The following is a 16,032-nucleotide window of genomic DNA, read 5'->3' on the forward strand; positions in this document are numbered from 1 at the left end:
TCAATTATTAAAAATTTAAAATTGAATCCATCGAAAAAATATAAATAACCTCACTTTCTTTTTAAGCCGCCGCTAAACGCTGCCGTTTAGTCTGTGCTCAAATCGATGACCCCCGCCTCCCTGACTTTAGAACAACCCACGAAGAACGTTTCAGAAGTTCGAAAAAAAAAGAAAAAAAATCAAAGCCTCAAAAAAAAAAAAAAAAAGGAAAAATAGAATCCAAATTTGTCAAATGATAAACAGAATTACAGAAATTTGACTACGCGGGGTCGTGATATTGCTTTAGTAGCTCGAATTTGTTAGCAAAATTTAGCGGGTTTTCGTCGAGACATGGCGGCAGAAACGAAGTCGTTTTTGGCGCCGACGCAGAGGTACGCGGCGGGAGCATTGTTCGCAATCGCTGTCCATCAGGCTCAGATGCATCAGACCCGTCCTCTGGGACTTCCCACCGAGGATGATGATCCTTCCTCTGAGGAGCGAATGAGTAGCAGTAGCAGCAGCGACTCCGTCTCCGAAGATCCTGAACTTTGGGTCCACGGAAACTCAGGTCTGCTCCGACCCATTTTCAGGTGGTTATTTTATTTTCTTTTCCTTTTGATAACTGCATGAGTTGCCTTTTTTTATTTGTTTGAATTACTTGAATTCGAATGTGATCAATGTTTAGGAACTCGCATTCTTTCTTGGAACATTTCAAATTTCTGATTTTTTATGAATTCTTTTCCCTTTTTTTTTTTTAAATTTATTTGTATTCATATTGGTCAGATTTCTAGATATTGACTCTGCAGCATGGCTTGGACTTGAAGAAACTGCTGGATCTTCTCCAGCCAAACATCATGTCGGAGCAGTATGTCCTTGTTTTCTATCTCTAATGTATTTCTTCCTGCTCATGTCGTGTTTATGATTATTTGCAGCAGAAATGCACGCTGTGTCTCAATGATTCTTGTTGTTTATGCTATAAACATGTAGTTACCATGTATTGTTACAGTTCTTGAGGTTGCTAGCTGAAGAAAGCGGGGATGGTTCTTCGGAAAGATTGGATCAGGAGGTTGCTCTGTCAAAAGCTGTTGATACTATGACACTTGGTATGGAAACAAATTCTGAATCCTCCAAGGTTAAAAAAGAGAAGCATCGTGAGTATGAACATGAATATCGTGAGAAATATTCCACTGCTGAGGTGCCATCAAATTCTGAAGTGGCAAACCGACAGATAGAGACTACGCAGGAGAGCAATACTTATGTGCATTGTGGGAGTGATGAACTTCATGTGCTGGGTGGTAGTTTGGATGAGAAACCTGCTGAAGAGGTTGGAATGCTTAGTTACCAGAGGAAAGTGACGGTTCTTTATGAGCTTCTTTCAGCTTGTCTTGCAGCTGCAGATACTCGTGAAGATAACAAAAGATATACCCGACGAAGAAAAGGCTATGATGCTCGACATCGTGTGGCTTTGCGGTTGCTGGCAACTTGGTTTGATGTTGAGTGGATAAAAATGGTTTGTAAACTCAGCCTGCTATCCTTTTTCCATCTGTTCCTCAAACTGAAGGCTTGCAGTTACAATGTCATTTTAGTAAGAGTAATAACTGAATTGAGAGCCATTGATGTCAATTTCTATGTAATCTTGAGTGTTTGCCAGATATGATGGGTATCTCAAGTTTTATGCACTAATGACACCCCCAAAGTTCCTTTGTCTGAATGTCCTTAGTTGTCTACCATCAGAGAAGATTTCTGAGAGTATGCAGTGTTTGGCCAAGAAACTAGATCTTTCCGGTCTAATTGCACAAGTTATAGAAAATTTTTATATTTTCTCCCTGTTAGTAAACTTTTGTGCTTGTAGGAAGCCGTTGAGATGATGGTTGCTTTCTCTGCAATGGCTATAGTAAAAGAGAAAGAAGCAAAAGAAGAAGAATCCCAATCTTCCGAAGGCAAATGGGCGAAATGGAAGCGTCGTGGTATCATTGGTGCTGCTGCAATAACTGGAGGAACATTAATGGCCATTACTGGCGGTAAATGATCATCAAACCATTTAATATTGGTACTTTTAAAACATCAAGTTTTCAATGGAAACAACTGACTCATGACTTCAATGTTTTTGACTTCTTCGGTACACCATTTTAATATTCAACAGGGTTAGCTGCCCCAGCAATTGCTGCAGGATTTAGTGCCCTAGCTCCAACATTAGGCACTATAATCCCTGTGATTGGAGCAAGTGGGTTTGCTGCAGCTGCAAGTGCTGCTGGAACTGTTGCAGGTTCTGTTGCTGTTGCTGCATCATTTGGAGGTGAATAACCAATCTGGAATCTCTGAATCTAGCCTATCTGTATCACCCTATTTCCTTCTCGCAGGAGTCATAAGTAGTTATAATCTGTTATGCTTATGATGTCAGAAATTTTATACTAGTATATGTTAAATATATCCAAGCTGTGTTTGGTACATAGTGTTCTGAAGAAGTCTAGTGAGCCTTAGTATACTTATATGTGTTAAACAATATGGAGTATATTTTAACACTTAGTCCAATGCAGCTGCTGGTGCTGGACTTACCGGTACTAAAATGGCTAGGAGAATTGGAAGTGTTGATGAGTTTGAATTTAAAGCTATTGGAGACGACCACAACCAGGGCGTGAGTTCTTACAGACTTCCATCTTCTTCTTCTTCTTCTAATTCTTTTTTCTCTGCTTCTGGGGACATAGCAAACTATGGTGTCTGAATCTTATTAATGATCTCAAGATTTTAATTTTGATTTAACTTATCTTTCAGCGACTAGCAGTTGAGATTTTGATCTCTGGGTTTGTTTTTGATAAGGAAGATTTTATTAGGCCATGGGAAGGACGGATTGACAACATGGAAAGGTACAGAATTTATACCATGATTCACTGTATTAGAAATAACTCTTTATTCTTTTCAAATTTTTTAACGTGGATTAAATTGACAAGGAGGATTTTAGGTTTGTGTTGCAGTGGGAGTCCAAGAATCTGATTGCAGTGAGCACTGCAATTCAGGATTGGCTAACTTCAAGTAATGGGTTAACAACTGATTCTTAAATAGTTTTTTGATTACAAGAATTGTCTATGTTTGAACATTGCTTTTACATGCTGCAGGAATTGCCACGGAGTTAATGAGGCAAGGTGCAATGATGACAGTTTTAAGCACACTTTTAACGGCATTGGCATGGCCAGCAGCATTGCTTGCAGCTACTGACTTTATAGACAGCACGTGGTCAATTGCCGTGAACAGGTTTGATTTTGCTACTGACTTTTAGCAGAGTACTTGGCTGTGAAAAAGGGAAGAACTGTTTTCCAGTTTTATTTTATTAATTAGTACCATGCAGTATTTTAGAGGCTATCTTGCTGTTGTCCTTCTGAGAGGCATCTTTGGTTAGAATTTTTACAAGGATTAAATTTAGCTAGTGATTAATTTTTCTTCTTCATTAGAATTGGGCTGCTAGTCTAATGACCCTTGTGAAAAATTTCAAGAGAACCAAGCAAGGAATTTGAGGGTGAGGAAAGAACTGCATATTAAGTAAAACAGAAAAAAAAAAAAAAAGAATGGTTATAAAACTATATAGTGTAAATATGAGTAGTTCATGGTTTGGCATTGAATTCATTAGGTTTATGCAAAACTTAAAATAGCTGAATCTTAGGAGAGAAAAATCTGTAGCTTTAAAGTGTCTCTAAAACGAATATCAATGTGGTTAATGATGTAGAAAAATGTCAAATTGAAATCCACGTTAAAGTTTTCTTTGATGAACTGTCACAATAGTTTTATCTGTTATGGACCTTAAATGTTCTACAAATTAAATTCCTAAGACACCAGGCTGCTTAATGTATTAATTTTATGTGCTGGATGTAGCTGATGTTGAGTTCCCACCTGTCTAAGACAATTAATTCTTTTCTTCAACACTTAGGAACCGTTGTACTACATGACATGTGTCTAACCAGGTCATTATCTTCTTCCATTTTCTAGAACGGATAAAGCAGGAAGGCTGCTTGCTGAAGTTTTATTGAAAGGTTACCAAGGTAACAGGTATACATGTGGCTTTTAGGGGAAAGTTGGGATTCATTGAAATAAAACTTCTGTAAAGGATCTTTAATGTTCATTTTTCGATTCTATGAATTCTTCAGGCCTGTGACACTCATTGGTTACTCACTTGGAGCACGAGTGATTTTTAAGTGTCTTCAAGCCTTGTCTGAGACTGAACAAAATGGTAATCACAACCGATCCATCCTCCTGGGCTTTTTAATATGATGTAGTGGATGTAATATTCTAAGACTTCTCTACTGTATCTTCACAGCTGAACTTGTAGAAAGAGTTGTTCTTCTTGGAGCACCCATTTCTATTAAAGGCGAGAATTGGGAAGCTGCAAGAAAGGTATTTTCCATTTGTATATGCTTTTCATCAGTAGAACATTTGGATTAATTTCTTGAAGTCTTTTGCAGATGGTAGCTGGAAGGTTTATAAATGCTTACTCCACAAATGATTGGATGCTTGGAGTAGCCTTTCGTGCAAGGTATGCATGATCAATGCACTGCTGAACAATGTTTTAAGTGTTTTAGAACTGTTGGTATATAGATTAATATATACTGGATAACCTGTGTCCTACCTGTCATCAAGTATAAGTCTAGAAATTGTTTTGTTGTGGATAAATGTGCACTGGATAGCCTTTTATTCTGTGGCATGTGTGCTTACTGATCTACCATCGCGTCAAAGAAAGGAGGTCTTGGTGCAATGCATTCATCGTTATATTGTATCACTGTCGTCCCTCCCTCTTGATTCATGGAGCCTTGTCTGAGGCTTGTTAGCGTTTTCTTTTTAGAACAAGTACTTCTGTTCATCACCTTCAATAATATTATATCACTCGAGCAATTTTCCTCTGATGCACACTAATTGTTACTTAAAAAACAGTCTACTCACACAAGGATTAGCTGGAATTCAACCAGTTGGTCTGCTGGGGATTGAGAACGTAAGCCATCTCAGCTATATTGTTTCCACTTAGCTGTTTCTTCTTTCTCTGAGCTCACGATGTTTTACTAAATAACACTTTGATTAAACTCTTCAGGTTAACGTAACAGATTTGATCGAAGGTCACTCATCCTATCTATGGGCTACTCAGCAGATTTTGGACCGGCTTGAACTTGATGTTTACTATCCTGTCTTCAAGAGCACTCTCCATGAATGATAATACTCAAGTTTCTCTTCAATTTCTTGTGGTTATGCTCAGCCGCGTAGGTAAAATTTTGCTTTATTCTTTCCATATCTTCATAAAGAATGCGACTCTGAACTCAATAGCAGGGTCAGGCATGCTGGTGCTGCTGAATCTGGAGCTTCTCCTGTGGGTCTGCATTTGTTGTTTATAATTCCTTCTTGCTCTGTGTATACTACTACTACAATAGCTTGCTTGCAATTTGAGCCAAAAATGAAGAAGAAGATGTAAACTCAATACATTACTGAAATAGTAAATAATCATGGTTTTCATTTATCAGGTTGCCAATGCCATCCATTTATATTATTCTTGGTATTCAACTTTCTCTTTTTTAATTGGCCGAAATAGAATGATGTTTACTTTTATTAAGGATCATCAGATTTAATAATATCAATTGATTTTTTTAATTCACGTAACAATCGATGAATGGATCATATGATTATTACGATCAAGCATGGTGATGTCACATGAATAAAAAATACTAGTTGAAATTGTTTTTGATCATCGCTAATTTTTTGTTTTTATTCCATTTATGAATAGATTCGGACAATTATTAATTTTTTTTTATATAAAATTAAGGGTTTGTACCGGTAAAGATCGACCGATAAGGGTTTATTGGAGTACAATCAAATAATAGTGGTTTAATTGCATAAATGGACATAATTTAGGGATCTTTTTATTATTTAAAATTTATATTAATTTTCTTGAGGTTTTTTTTAAACGACGTCGGAGCTCTCTGGCTATAAATGGACAATACCGATGAGGGAGAAATAAAAATAATTATATTAAAAAAGTAATGGAAAGGAGAGGAGAAGAGGAGAAACAAAATGAGAAGGAAAGAAAAGCAAGCGGGAATCCAACAGTAAAATATTGCATGGGAGCTCTCTGGTTATTACTCTTCCATTCTCAAATCCCAAGATCGCAACCCTCGTTGCATCGGCATCCCTGGTTCTCACCCACAAGGTCTCTAATTTCTGCGTTTACTGTTGAAGAAATTCTGATCCGTGTTTTATATGTACATATGGATTTTGATGTTTACTGATAATTTCGAGTTGGGCGGATTGTTGAACAGCATGGGGCCATGAAATGGGATCATATGAGGCTAAAATTAAAAAGGAGGGGGCATGCCCTTAACGACTTTCGTTATGCTTGCGCTGGTTGCTCCGTGTATATGAGCAGAAACAAAGGTTCAGTTGATAAGGGAGGGGACAGTCCTGAATTGCCTGGCTGTGCCGGAATTCAGGTTAAGTTTTGCACTTGCCCGTTCTTGGACGGTGGGTTGGTTCAAGTTGTATGGTGTTTACTTGATTTGAAGAATGGGTTGGTGACAGTTATTAACGGAAATCATGAAATACTGGTGCAGGTGGAGCAGGGTTTATCTGCTTGTCGCTTACCTTCCAATTGACGAGTCTTCTCTTTGGGCACTTTGGTTAAACTTTTTATTGTTTCTAGCTCTAATTGTTGTGTGATTACTACAAACTGACATGGCTGTGGCTTCATTTTTTACAGGTTGGAGGACGTCGCGAAATTCCTCGTGCTGCGACTGCTTCAGCTCCTGTTCATGTTGATAGCAGAGAAGGTACGGTAATTTTTATTGCTTTATTTGTCAAGAAGGTTCATTTTATGTCATGACTTTCATTTTAGTCAAGATCTCTAGGAAATACCTTTTTGATTGATTTTTGTATGTTAGCATGGGTTGGGCTGTTGCTATAGTTCTTGTATTATTTCTAGTGAGGGGGAAATTGTCCACTAATTGTTGATATAATTAACGTGTGATTGAATTAAATAGAGATCGAAATTGTATGTCTCTATGTGCCTTGGACATCACTTGAACCCCCCACTACTGCTACTGCTCGCCCTTCTTGGATACTCTACTCACCTATTAAACTATGGTTACCACCACCTTGTTGCATCTATAAAGAGTAGTGGTTATGGTATGATTTGTCTCTCGAAACTTTGAGTACATCGACCAAAGATATCATGAGTTTCAAGTTTCAACAACTCAATGCAGAAGATTAAGAATCGTTTAGCCTTTCAGAATTAAATCATTTTCTGTTACTTGTTTCCTCATTCTTCATCAATTCACTTTCCGGCTTTCCTTCTGAAGATCGTGATATTTGTCAACCTCCAACTCACAAACCCACTCATGCTGTAGGAGATGACTTCCTGAACAGGCAAGCAAATGATTTGACTTGTTAATAGATGTCTGACTTTTTGTTTTACAGCATGACCTCAATGATGACTAATCAATCATATTCTGAATGTAGGTTTGCAAACCTTGTTGCCTCAGGGGTAGCCAGGAACATGTGTAGAGTGGGGAACTACATGAAAGAGACTGTAGATGATATCCTATTCACAAACCGAAAGCGACCTAAGTAATATATCTGTCCTTGAAGATGAGTATCTAGCAATGGGCTTCATTCGGAATCTGTGCTCTTCACACGTTCACTTCCATCTATCTTTTCCTTTTTGATGACTATCCATCTTTTCTGTTTTCTTTTTTTCAATAAAATAGTTGTTTTACTTTTTTGTTAGAGAGAAAGTTGTTGCATCCTTAACTAGGATCCATATGGATAGGGTCATCTATTTTGCTCATGTTATAGTGCGTGCACGGAGAGTAGGGTTTCACAAGGGTCTTTTTTGTATGATAGAACAAGCTTTTAGCTACTCAAATTCTGCCAATATTAATCTCTGGTTACGTGAATTACTTTAGATGTTGGGACATGATATGGATAAGATGGAATGGACTTGCATCTGATCTCTGTCACAATCTGTGAACTTAGAAGCATTGTTACGTATCATTGGAGGTTTCTTTTCTCACTTTGAGTTCCATTTCCAGATGAGCTCAACTTCATGTTGCTTGTGGACAATCGATGGGCCTGTTGATTTGTGTTAAAAGTGAGGGTCAGATTTCTTTTCATTGTTAATGCGAAATTCATGATTTCATGCTAAGTGCTACAGACTAACCCCTTTTCTCAATGCTTGAGTAAAAGATTTTGCACAAGTCAGCCAAGAAATTAGCTGTATCTGAGTAAGCACATGATATAGTCACAAGCGAGTTCATGAAATGCAGTAGCAAAATTATAAAGTACATATCAAATGCCATGAAAAATGTTTTATTAATAACGGGATCATAACATCTTCCCTGATGTCAGATTTATGGTTTTCCTCTAGAACTATGATATATGAGATTTATGGCTCATTGTTGAGATCACGACATCTTTTGTTACGTGAGATTTATGATTTTTTGTTGAGATCATAATATCTTCCTTGAGGTAGGATTCATGGTTCTTTGTTAAGATCATAACATCCTCCCAATACGGGATTCATGGTTCTCCATTGGGACCATGACATCTTCTCAGTTATGGGATTAATGGCTCTTCGGTGGAACCGTGACACTAAGCTTTGAGCTAAGTGAACATGAGACTTTGCATTTGGTATAATGGTAAATTGGTTGTTGTTTTCAAGCTGTGAAGCTTAACAACAACTCCCCTTTTTCCGTTGAAAAACATAAAAGAAGCGTTGCATTGGAAGAGAGAGATCCTCAAGTTTTCAATTACTTCAAGTTTGCTGAGGGTGCGGAACAAAAAGCTAATTTGTACGAGACTAAAAGGATTGGATCTGATTCCATGCCTCTGTTCAAATGGGTTACATTGCTGAACATGGTTTTGCAGGACCACCATTTTTCCTTGCTGCAACATGAGACTGAAAGCTTTGGATTGATATGGAGAAGATGGGCATAAAGGGTTGCCAATCATCTGAAACATGATGATGATGGACCAGTTAACTCACCGTGGACTTGTGAGGCTTGCTCAGAAAAATGGCGGCATATTTCACCTCAATATGGGGTTCTTGCACGTGGTTGCTATATCCAATCCCGAAATGGCTCGCCAGGTTCTCAAGGTTCAGGATAACATTATTTTTAACAAGCCAGCCACCATAACTATCGGTAATCTCACGTACAATAGGGCTGACAGGGGCGGAGCCTCCTCATGTGGCCCTCAAATTTTAAAATTTTTTTCATAACATATAAAAATTTTTAAATTTTTTTATATATTCTATTACTTGCTCCTTCAAAATAATATTTTATTAATAATTAATATAAATAAAAAATAATAAAATAATTTCATTTATCTCACTCAATTTTAAATTTTTTAATTTATATTATTATTTTTATTTTATTTATTCATATGTTATAAATTTTTATAAATATTTTTTTAAATTTCTATAAACCATTAATCATGTTCTTTTTTTTTGTTATGTAATACATAATACCTACCTTCTACTTGTCATATTTTTTTTATGTTATATAAATTTTATTTTTTATAATTTTAATTTTTAAAAATTAATAAATTATTATATAGTTTTTAAATATAAATTGTAATATTACATTGTTATTTAAAATTTCATCAATATATTATTTTATTTTATTAATCTTGAATATATAAAAAAAATTAATTTAAGTATATTTTTTTATATACTTTATATTTTATATTTAGTTAAAATAAAAAATTTTTAATTATATATATATTTTTAACTATTTATATTTTATAAATTATAAAATTATATTTTTATTATTAATATTTTTATTATTGATTGAATTTAATATATTAATTTTTTAAAATTTTTAACTCTTATTTAACTATGTTTACCATCTGTACAATTTAGCTAGCTCCGCCCCGAGGGCCGATATGGCTTTTTCTCATTACGGACCTTTCTAGAGACAGATGCGTAAGCTCTGCGTAATGAAGCTTTTCAGCAGGAAAAAAGCTGAGTCATGGGAGTCCGTCAGAGATGAAGTGGAGTCTCTCGTTAAAGCTGTTTGAGCCGGACCAACGGCGAGTCCACTCATTGCCGTGCCAAAGAAACGCCTGCTTTGTCCACTCTTGAAAACGAAAGGAAAACCATTTGAGTCTTTGCAACATTTAACAAAGATTGTGTTAAGTTATCAGTATTTTTTAATTAATGTGAAATGGATATAATTAAGAATTGCACAACTGAACAATGCCCTTTTTTTTTTTTCATCATTTAAGCCTTATATCTGAAGTTAAAGAGCTCCAAAACGACGTCGGAGGCAATCAGAACCTTTTGCTCTCCGCTTTCCCGACTCTGAGTAAAGATGGCCGATACTGAGTGGAGAGAAAACAACGAGAAAGAATGGAGAGGAGCAGAGAAGAGAAAGGAGAAGAGGAGAAGCAAAACCAAAACGAAAATGGAAAAGGAAAATCGTGCAAAGGATTTCTTTATTACTCTTCTACTATCAAATCCCAAGATCGCAACCCTCGTTGCATTGGCATTCCTCGTTCTCTCCCTCAAGGTCTCTAATTTCTTTACTTTTCCAATTATCTTTCCTCTTCTTAGCAAAAAAGAAAAAATGATTTTGATGAATTATTCGAATAATTTCTGATAAAATAAAAAACCCATGTTATATAATTTATTTTTGATATTTACTGATAGTTTGGCTGATTTTGGAGCGGGAACGAGCTATGCTGTTGGACAATCTGAGGCTGAAACTTCTAGGGAGAGGCGTGGCCTTGTAGGATTTCATTATGCTTGCGCGGGTTACTCCGTGTATATGAGCAGAAATGAAGGTTCAGTTGATAAGGAAGAGGATAAACCTGAATTGCCTGCTTGTCTCGGCTTTGAGGTTAAATTCTTCACTTGCCCGTTCTTGTTTAAGCATTAGAGTAGAATGGGTTTTTGATTTGCTATGCAGGGTGTTATTGGTTGGTTGGTTGGTGGTTGAAGTTTTATGGTGTTTACTTGATTTGAAGAATGGATTTGTTGCAGTTATTTACAGAAATCATGAAATACTGGTGCAAATGGAGTATGGTCTATCTGGGCACTTTGGATAACTTTTTGTTGTTTCTGGCTCTAATTGTTGTATGGTTATTACAAACTGACATGACAGTGGTTTCATTTTTTCAGTTTGTGGCATATAGGAGAACTCCTGCTGCTGGCCCTGCTTCAGCTTCTGCTCATGTTCATCGCAGAGGAGGTAAAGAAATCTTATATTGCTTTATTTTTCAACAAGGTTCATTTTTAGTCATGACTTTCATTTTAGTCAAGATCTCTAGGAAATACCTATTTGATTAATTTTTTGTTTGTTGGCATGGGTTGGTTGCTGTTATAATTCTTGTATTATTTCTAATGAACTGGAAATTCTCCACTCATTGTTGATATAATGTGTGATTGAATTAAATAGAGATCGAAATTGTATGTCTCTATGTAGCTTGGGCATCATTTGAAGCCTCCACTCCTGTTACTGCTCGTCCTTTCTTGGACACCACTCACCCACCACTACAATAAACCCGTAATGCCTTAAACTATGGTTACACCAACTTGTTGCATCTACAAAGAGTAGTGATTATGTTATGATTTGTCTCTCCAAAATTTGGTTACATCAACCACAGATCTCATGAGTTTCAACTTTCAACAACTCAATGCAGAAGGTTAAGGATCGTTTAGCCTTTCAGAATTAAATCATTTCCTGTTGCTTGTTTCCTCATTCTTCATCTATTCACTTTTTGGCTTTCCTTCTGAAGATCGTGATATTCGGCAACCTCGAACTCACAAACCCACACATGCTGTAGGGGATGACTTCCTGCACAGGCAAGTAAAATGATTTGAATTGTTAATAGATGTCTGCCTTTTTGTCTTGTTTTTTCTTACAACAACATGACCTTGATGATGGACTAATCGATCATACTCTGAATGCAGGTTTACAAGGAATGCAAACCTTGTTGCCTCAGGGGTAGCCAAGAACATGCGTAGAGTGGGGAACTACATGAAAGAGACCGTAGATGATATTCTATTCCCGTACTGAAAGCGACCTAAGTGATCTATCTGTCCTGAATATTTGAAGACAAGTAGCTAGCAGTAATGGGCTTCATTCGGAATCTGTGGTCTTCACGAAATCACTTCCGTGCATCTTTTCATTTTATTTTTTCAATCAAATAGTTGTCTTACTGTGAGTTAGACAGAGACTTGTTTCACCCTTATCTATGATCCGTATGGATAGGGTCATCTATTTTGATCATGTTATCGAGCCTGCATGGAGAGTAGGGGTTGACAAGGGTCTTCTTTGTATGATAGAACAAGCTTTTAGCTATTCAAAATTCTGCCAATATCAATTCGATATTACATTTTTGTTCAGCGTCCTTATGGTCAGTAATTTTAATCTGTGTTTACTAGAATTGCTTTAGATGTTGGGACAGGATATGGATAAAGTAAAAGATGGAATAGACTTGTGTCTGTTCTCTGTAGCAATCACCATAACTTAGAAGCATCGTGACGTATCGTCGGAGGTTTTCTTTCTCACTTTGAATTCCATTTCCAGACGAGTCTTTCTTCATGTTGCTTGTGGACAATCGAGGGTTCTTTTCAATCTTGAGGGTAAAGAGGTTCTTCAAGTGTTCAATCAGTTCATGTTTGCTTAGGGTGCGGAACAAGTCCAAAGAGTTGGAAACCCCTCGACACGTTTCTTAAACAGTCACCATCCGCCATTTTTACCGTACAAAATTCTTCACTGTCGGGAAAGTAAAAAGGATAATGGAAAATTGCACGTTGGGAGCCTTTCTTTGGTTTTTTACTAATTTTGGACCGTTGTTTTTATATTGGAAAGTCAAACATTTCCTTTCCTTCGAATTAACAGCGAAGAAGCAACCGCGAAATCTCTCCCTCCATTTCCCGAGAGAAGAGCTGGCTTAGCTTACCATCCCAATTCGGCAATTACCCATCACCATTCAGCGAGCAATGCCCATTAATTAACTCTTTGGCTGCACAAAATCCTATCCTATCGCTTATCCATCCCCATTTTTGTCTCCACTTTTCTCTTCTACCCCCAAGCAGGTAGCGCTTATTTTCCTTTTTTTTCTCTCTCTTTTTTTTATGTATACCAAATGTTCTTAAAACTAACCCAAGCTTTCATTTTTCCTCTTCAGATTTGTGGAAAGATTGGTGGAAGAGCAAGGGTTTAAATTTGATTTTTTTTTCTTTTTTTCTGAATACATTTCGAATTTAATGGCCGCAGTGGCCGCTTGTAAACGCGTGGGTCAAATTGGAACGACTTTGGGGATGATAGGAGGAGTTTCCAGATTTAGAGGATTTGTTACTCCGATCGTTGTGTCCCCTCTTGATACGGCGGCATTTCCTTCCTCGGGGATTCGATTATCAGCTTCTTCTGCTTCATTTTCACGATGCAGGCAGATGTCTCAGCTCGTTAAATCTAATGGAAAGCGATTGTTTCTCGTCGACACCTTAGCTTTGGTATTACAAACTAATCTCGTTTTGAGAATTGTGGGTTCTAAGTTTTATTGGATTAACTTTTAGAATGTGATGACATGATACGGTGCATTATGCTTAGGTTAGGAGATTGGAGGCGGAAGGTCTGCCTTCCAAACAAGCCGAGGCGATAACAGCAGCCATAACCGAAGTTTTGAATGACAGCTTGGAAAATGTGTCTCTTTCGGTTGTTTCCAAGGCTGAGATGCAGAAAGTAAGGTCTTTTTTTCTTCTTTAATGTTTTATTACAATGCAAAATTCACTTTTGTTAGTTTAATACAAGGCCAAGGCGGTTCATATGAGTTGAAGATGGTCTTTTTAGTTGCTTTTGCTGAATTTTATTCCTGTTATTTTACCCCCTAATAGGGTGTCCTTGTTTTCTGACTTGGTAGAGTGAAATGATTCAAGAATCCAATCTGTCCAAGCTCAAATCAGATGTTCACAGCTCTCAGGTACTTACCAGTTCTGTACATCGATTGTTGGAAAAGGTTTTTGTGGATTTATTGATTTCACAGTTGTTTTAAGTTTATTGATTGAGGAAGCCCAATTTTTGTCACCTTGCGAATTGCTATAGACAGTGTTAACATATCTAGGCCCCTCTTCATGCTGCAATAGGTCGTTTTGGAACTCCCAAACTTGCTTTCATCTAACATTCGATTGCTTGAATAGGGGAGACAATGAATGATGGTCTATGATCTTAGCATTGCAAGAAACCACCGTTTTACTCTGGTGCTCATTTTTAGGTAGCACGAAATTGTTTCAATAGGTTTATTAATAAAGAGTAATGCATATTTATCTTCCCCTTCATTTTGAGTCAACATGAATAGAACAATGCCATACTAAGGATTGTTGCCAGATTTTCAAAGTTTAGTCAGTTGATGCTCTGTTCTGGCAGAAACAGGAGAGTTTCAGTTGTTTCTGTTTATCATCCTCTTCCTGCTGCTCTACTCATAAAAAATTCAACTATCAACATTATCAGTCTTTCCTTTGTTGTTATTTATCCAAAATCTCTTGAGAACTAATCTTTAGGGAAAAAGGAACAGAATTGCAATCTCAATTTTTGAGTATTTTAAACAATTCTCATTATGCTGACCAAGGATTGGATCTGATTTCATGCCTCTGTCTGTTTAAATGGGTTATTTTTCTGAACAATAAGTTATGCAGGAGAACCATTTTTCTTTACTGCAACATGAGACTGAAAAACTTCGGAATGATATAGAGAAGATGCGCAGTGAATTGAGGTCTGGTTTTTGGGTTACCATTCATTCATATATGTGTGTTACCATTTGAATATCTAATTTCTGTTATGATCACCCCCGTTATAGAGAAATTGGTTGTAATGCAGATATGAAATTGACAAAGTCACTGCAGGGCAACGATTGGATTTGAATCTTGAAAGAGGGTAAGAAAGTGAAGAATGCATTTTTCTTATTTTCCAGGCTTGCCATACATTTCTGTTCCCATTACATCCCCCTGAAACAGTCTAATATCTTTGTGGTTTATGAGAAGTGCAGGAGAATACGAGATGAGCTAACAAATCAGACTGCTGAAACATCTAACCTCACTAACAAACTTGATCGGGTTAGTATTACAAATGAATGAGAAATCATTTGCTTTAATTGATTGAACTGATGACATTTGTTCTTTTCTACTTCCTATTCTACAATTTTCAGGAAATTCATGCATTAAAGGCTCAATTGGAAGCTGCAAAATATGACTTGATAAAATACTGCATAGGGACACTTGTTTCCATATCTGCTGTTGGTCTAGCTATTGTTCGTATGCTAATGTAAACATGTAATGTCAGCATAACCCCTTCTGGGGGAAAGAAGTAGCTCTCCTTTTTTCTTCTTTTTAAATGGAAAATAGCTCATTTTTTGTGAAGCTATTGCTTGTACCACTTCGACTTAGCTTGGCATAGCTCAAGTGATTAGGATGGGTGAGAGGGTTTGGGTAGAGACATCAAGTCTGAGCCTTATAGCTCTCCTCTTGTATAACGAAGTAAAATAATATACTGAGGCTGTTGTATGTTTAAAATTTTTGAAGAAATGAAAGAAAAGTTCAATCTTATGACTAGCTGCTTTCAATTCCTCATTCAGCCTTTCTTTTCCTTGTAATCTTAGCCTGTACTCTTGCATGCTTGAGAGATGAGAGGGGATGAAAGAAAGAAACCTGAAGAGCTGAAAACAGGAAAAAGGATATCTATATGTACTCCTACTAGGATACCAATGTCATTCTTTGATATCTCCAGGATCCCTGGATGGAAGAGTTGTTGGTTTGTCAACACATAGATTTTTCCTTTTTGCCCCCTCATTTCCATTGCTTTATTATGCATTGATTGATTCCGTTAAATAGAAGGATCCATTCACCTAATCTTTTTTTTGAATGCAACGGGGTGGGAGATATTGCTACAAACAGAGGTGTTAGAAATTGCAATTTACGCCAAAATCCAGCTATAGTTTCCTCTCTTTTTTGTCTTATATCAAGCTACAACTCCCTCACCCTTTGTGCTCGATTGTCATGTTCCCTTGTCAAATTCTGGGTTCATTGCCAGT

General features: G+C 36.9%; 3 protein-coding genes across 6 annotated transcripts; all 3 read left to right on the plus strand.

The window, feature by feature from the left end:
• LOC18610814 (transmembrane and coiled-coil domain-containing protein 4) lies at positions 49-5,473 on the plus strand. 4 transcript variants are annotated; one of them, XR_001928646.1, is made up of 16 exons: positions 55-569; positions 763-870; positions 967-1,489; positions 1,832-2,000; positions 2,123-2,275; positions 2,517-2,614; positions 2,752-2,843; positions 2,939-3,009; positions 3,093-3,228; positions 3,958-4,017; positions 4,116-4,198; positions 4,286-4,362; positions 4,431-4,501; positions 4,897-4,954; positions 5,051-5,220; positions 5,284-5,473. XR_001928646.1 is itself a non-coding variant. In XM_018124213.1 (15 exons), exons 1-15 carry the CDS (start codon positions 331-333, stop codon positions 5,168-5,170), a joined length of 2,058 nt encoding a protein of 685 aa, XP_017979702.1. In that variant the 5' UTR covers positions 55-330; the 3' UTR covers positions 5,171-5,473. The 4 variants fall into 4 exon arrangements, 2 of the variants coding, with proteins under 2 accessions (XP_017979702.1, XP_007046759.2); XM_018124213.1 differs by having other exon boundaries at positions 5,051-5,473; XM_007046697.2 differs by having other exon boundaries at positions 63-569; positions 763-844; positions 986-1,489; positions 5,051-5,473.
• On the plus strand, positions 7,529-12,349 carry LOC18610816. Its single transcript, XM_018129981.1, has 9 exons — positions 7,529-7,569; positions 8,034-8,092; positions 8,869-9,143; positions 9,863-10,511; positions 10,672-10,841; positions 11,123-11,192; positions 11,608-11,646; positions 11,740-11,806; positions 11,915-12,349. Exons 4-9 carry the CDS (start codon positions 10,352-10,354, stop codon positions 12,018-12,020), a joined length of 612 nt encoding a protein of 203 aa, XP_017985470.1. The 5' UTR covers positions 7,529-7,569; positions 8,034-8,092; positions 8,869-9,143; positions 9,863-10,351; the 3' UTR covers positions 12,021-12,349.
• Positions 12,866-15,553, plus strand: LOC18610817 (protein FMP32, mitochondrial). The gene is made up of 8 exons (XM_007046700.2): positions 12,866-13,045; positions 13,138-13,462; positions 13,560-13,691; positions 13,870-13,929; positions 14,642-14,718; positions 14,823-14,879; positions 14,992-15,058; positions 15,151-15,553. The coding sequence occupies exons 2-8, from the start codon at positions 13,217-13,219 to the stop codon at positions 15,268-15,270; spliced, it is 759 nt and encodes a 252-aa protein (XP_007046762.2). The 5' UTR covers positions 12,866-13,045; positions 13,138-13,216; the 3' UTR covers positions 15,271-15,553.

This window comes from Theobroma cacao, chromosome 1 (genome assembly GCF_000208745.1).
Source record: "Theobroma cacao cultivar B97-61/B2 chromosome 1, Criollo_cocoa_genome_V2, whole genome shotgun sequence".
NCBI classification, from domain to species: domain Eukaryota; kingdom Viridiplantae; phylum Streptophyta; class Magnoliopsida; order Malvales; family Malvaceae; genus Theobroma; species Theobroma cacao.

Excerpts from the sequence above, each read along its gene's own strand:
- LOC18610814 (XM_018124213.1), top strand. The coding sequence starts at position 331 with ATGGCGGCAGAAACGAAGTCGTTTTTGGCGCCGACGCAGAGGTACGCG. Across the intron at positions 4,199-4,285 it reads GTCTGAGACTGAACAAAATG|CTGAACTTGTAGAAAGAGTT; the intron begins GTAATCACAACC and ends GTATCTTCACAG. Across the intron at positions 4,955-5,050 it reads GTCTGCTGGGGATTGAGAAC|GTTAACGTAACAGATTTGAT; the intron begins GTAAGCCATCTC and ends TAAACTCTTCAG.
- LOC18610816 (XM_018129981.1), top strand. The coding sequence starts at position 10,352 with ATGGAGAGGAGCAGAGAAGAGAAAGGAGAAGAGGAGAAGCAAAACCAA. Across the intron at positions 10,512-10,671 it reads TCCTCGTTCTCTCCCTCAAG|GAACGAGCTATGCTGTTGGA; the intron begins GTCTCTAATTTC and ends ATTTTGGAGCGG. Across the intron at positions 11,647-11,739 it reads TCAACAACTCAATGCAGAAG|ATCGTGATATTCGGCAACCT; the intron begins GTTAAGGATCGT and ends TTCCTTCTGAAG.
- LOC18610817 (XM_007046700.2), top strand. The coding sequence starts at position 13,217 with ATGGCCGCAGTGGCCGCTTGTAAACGCGTGGGTCAAATTGGAACGACT. Across the intron at positions 13,692-13,869 it reads CCAAGGCTGAGATGCAGAAA|AGTGAAATGATTCAAGAATC; the intron begins GTAAGGTCTTTT and ends CTGACTTGGTAG. Across the intron at positions 14,719-14,822 it reads AAGATGCGCAGTGAATTGAG|ATATGAAATTGACAAAGTCA; the intron begins GTCTGGTTTTTG and ends GTTGTAATGCAG.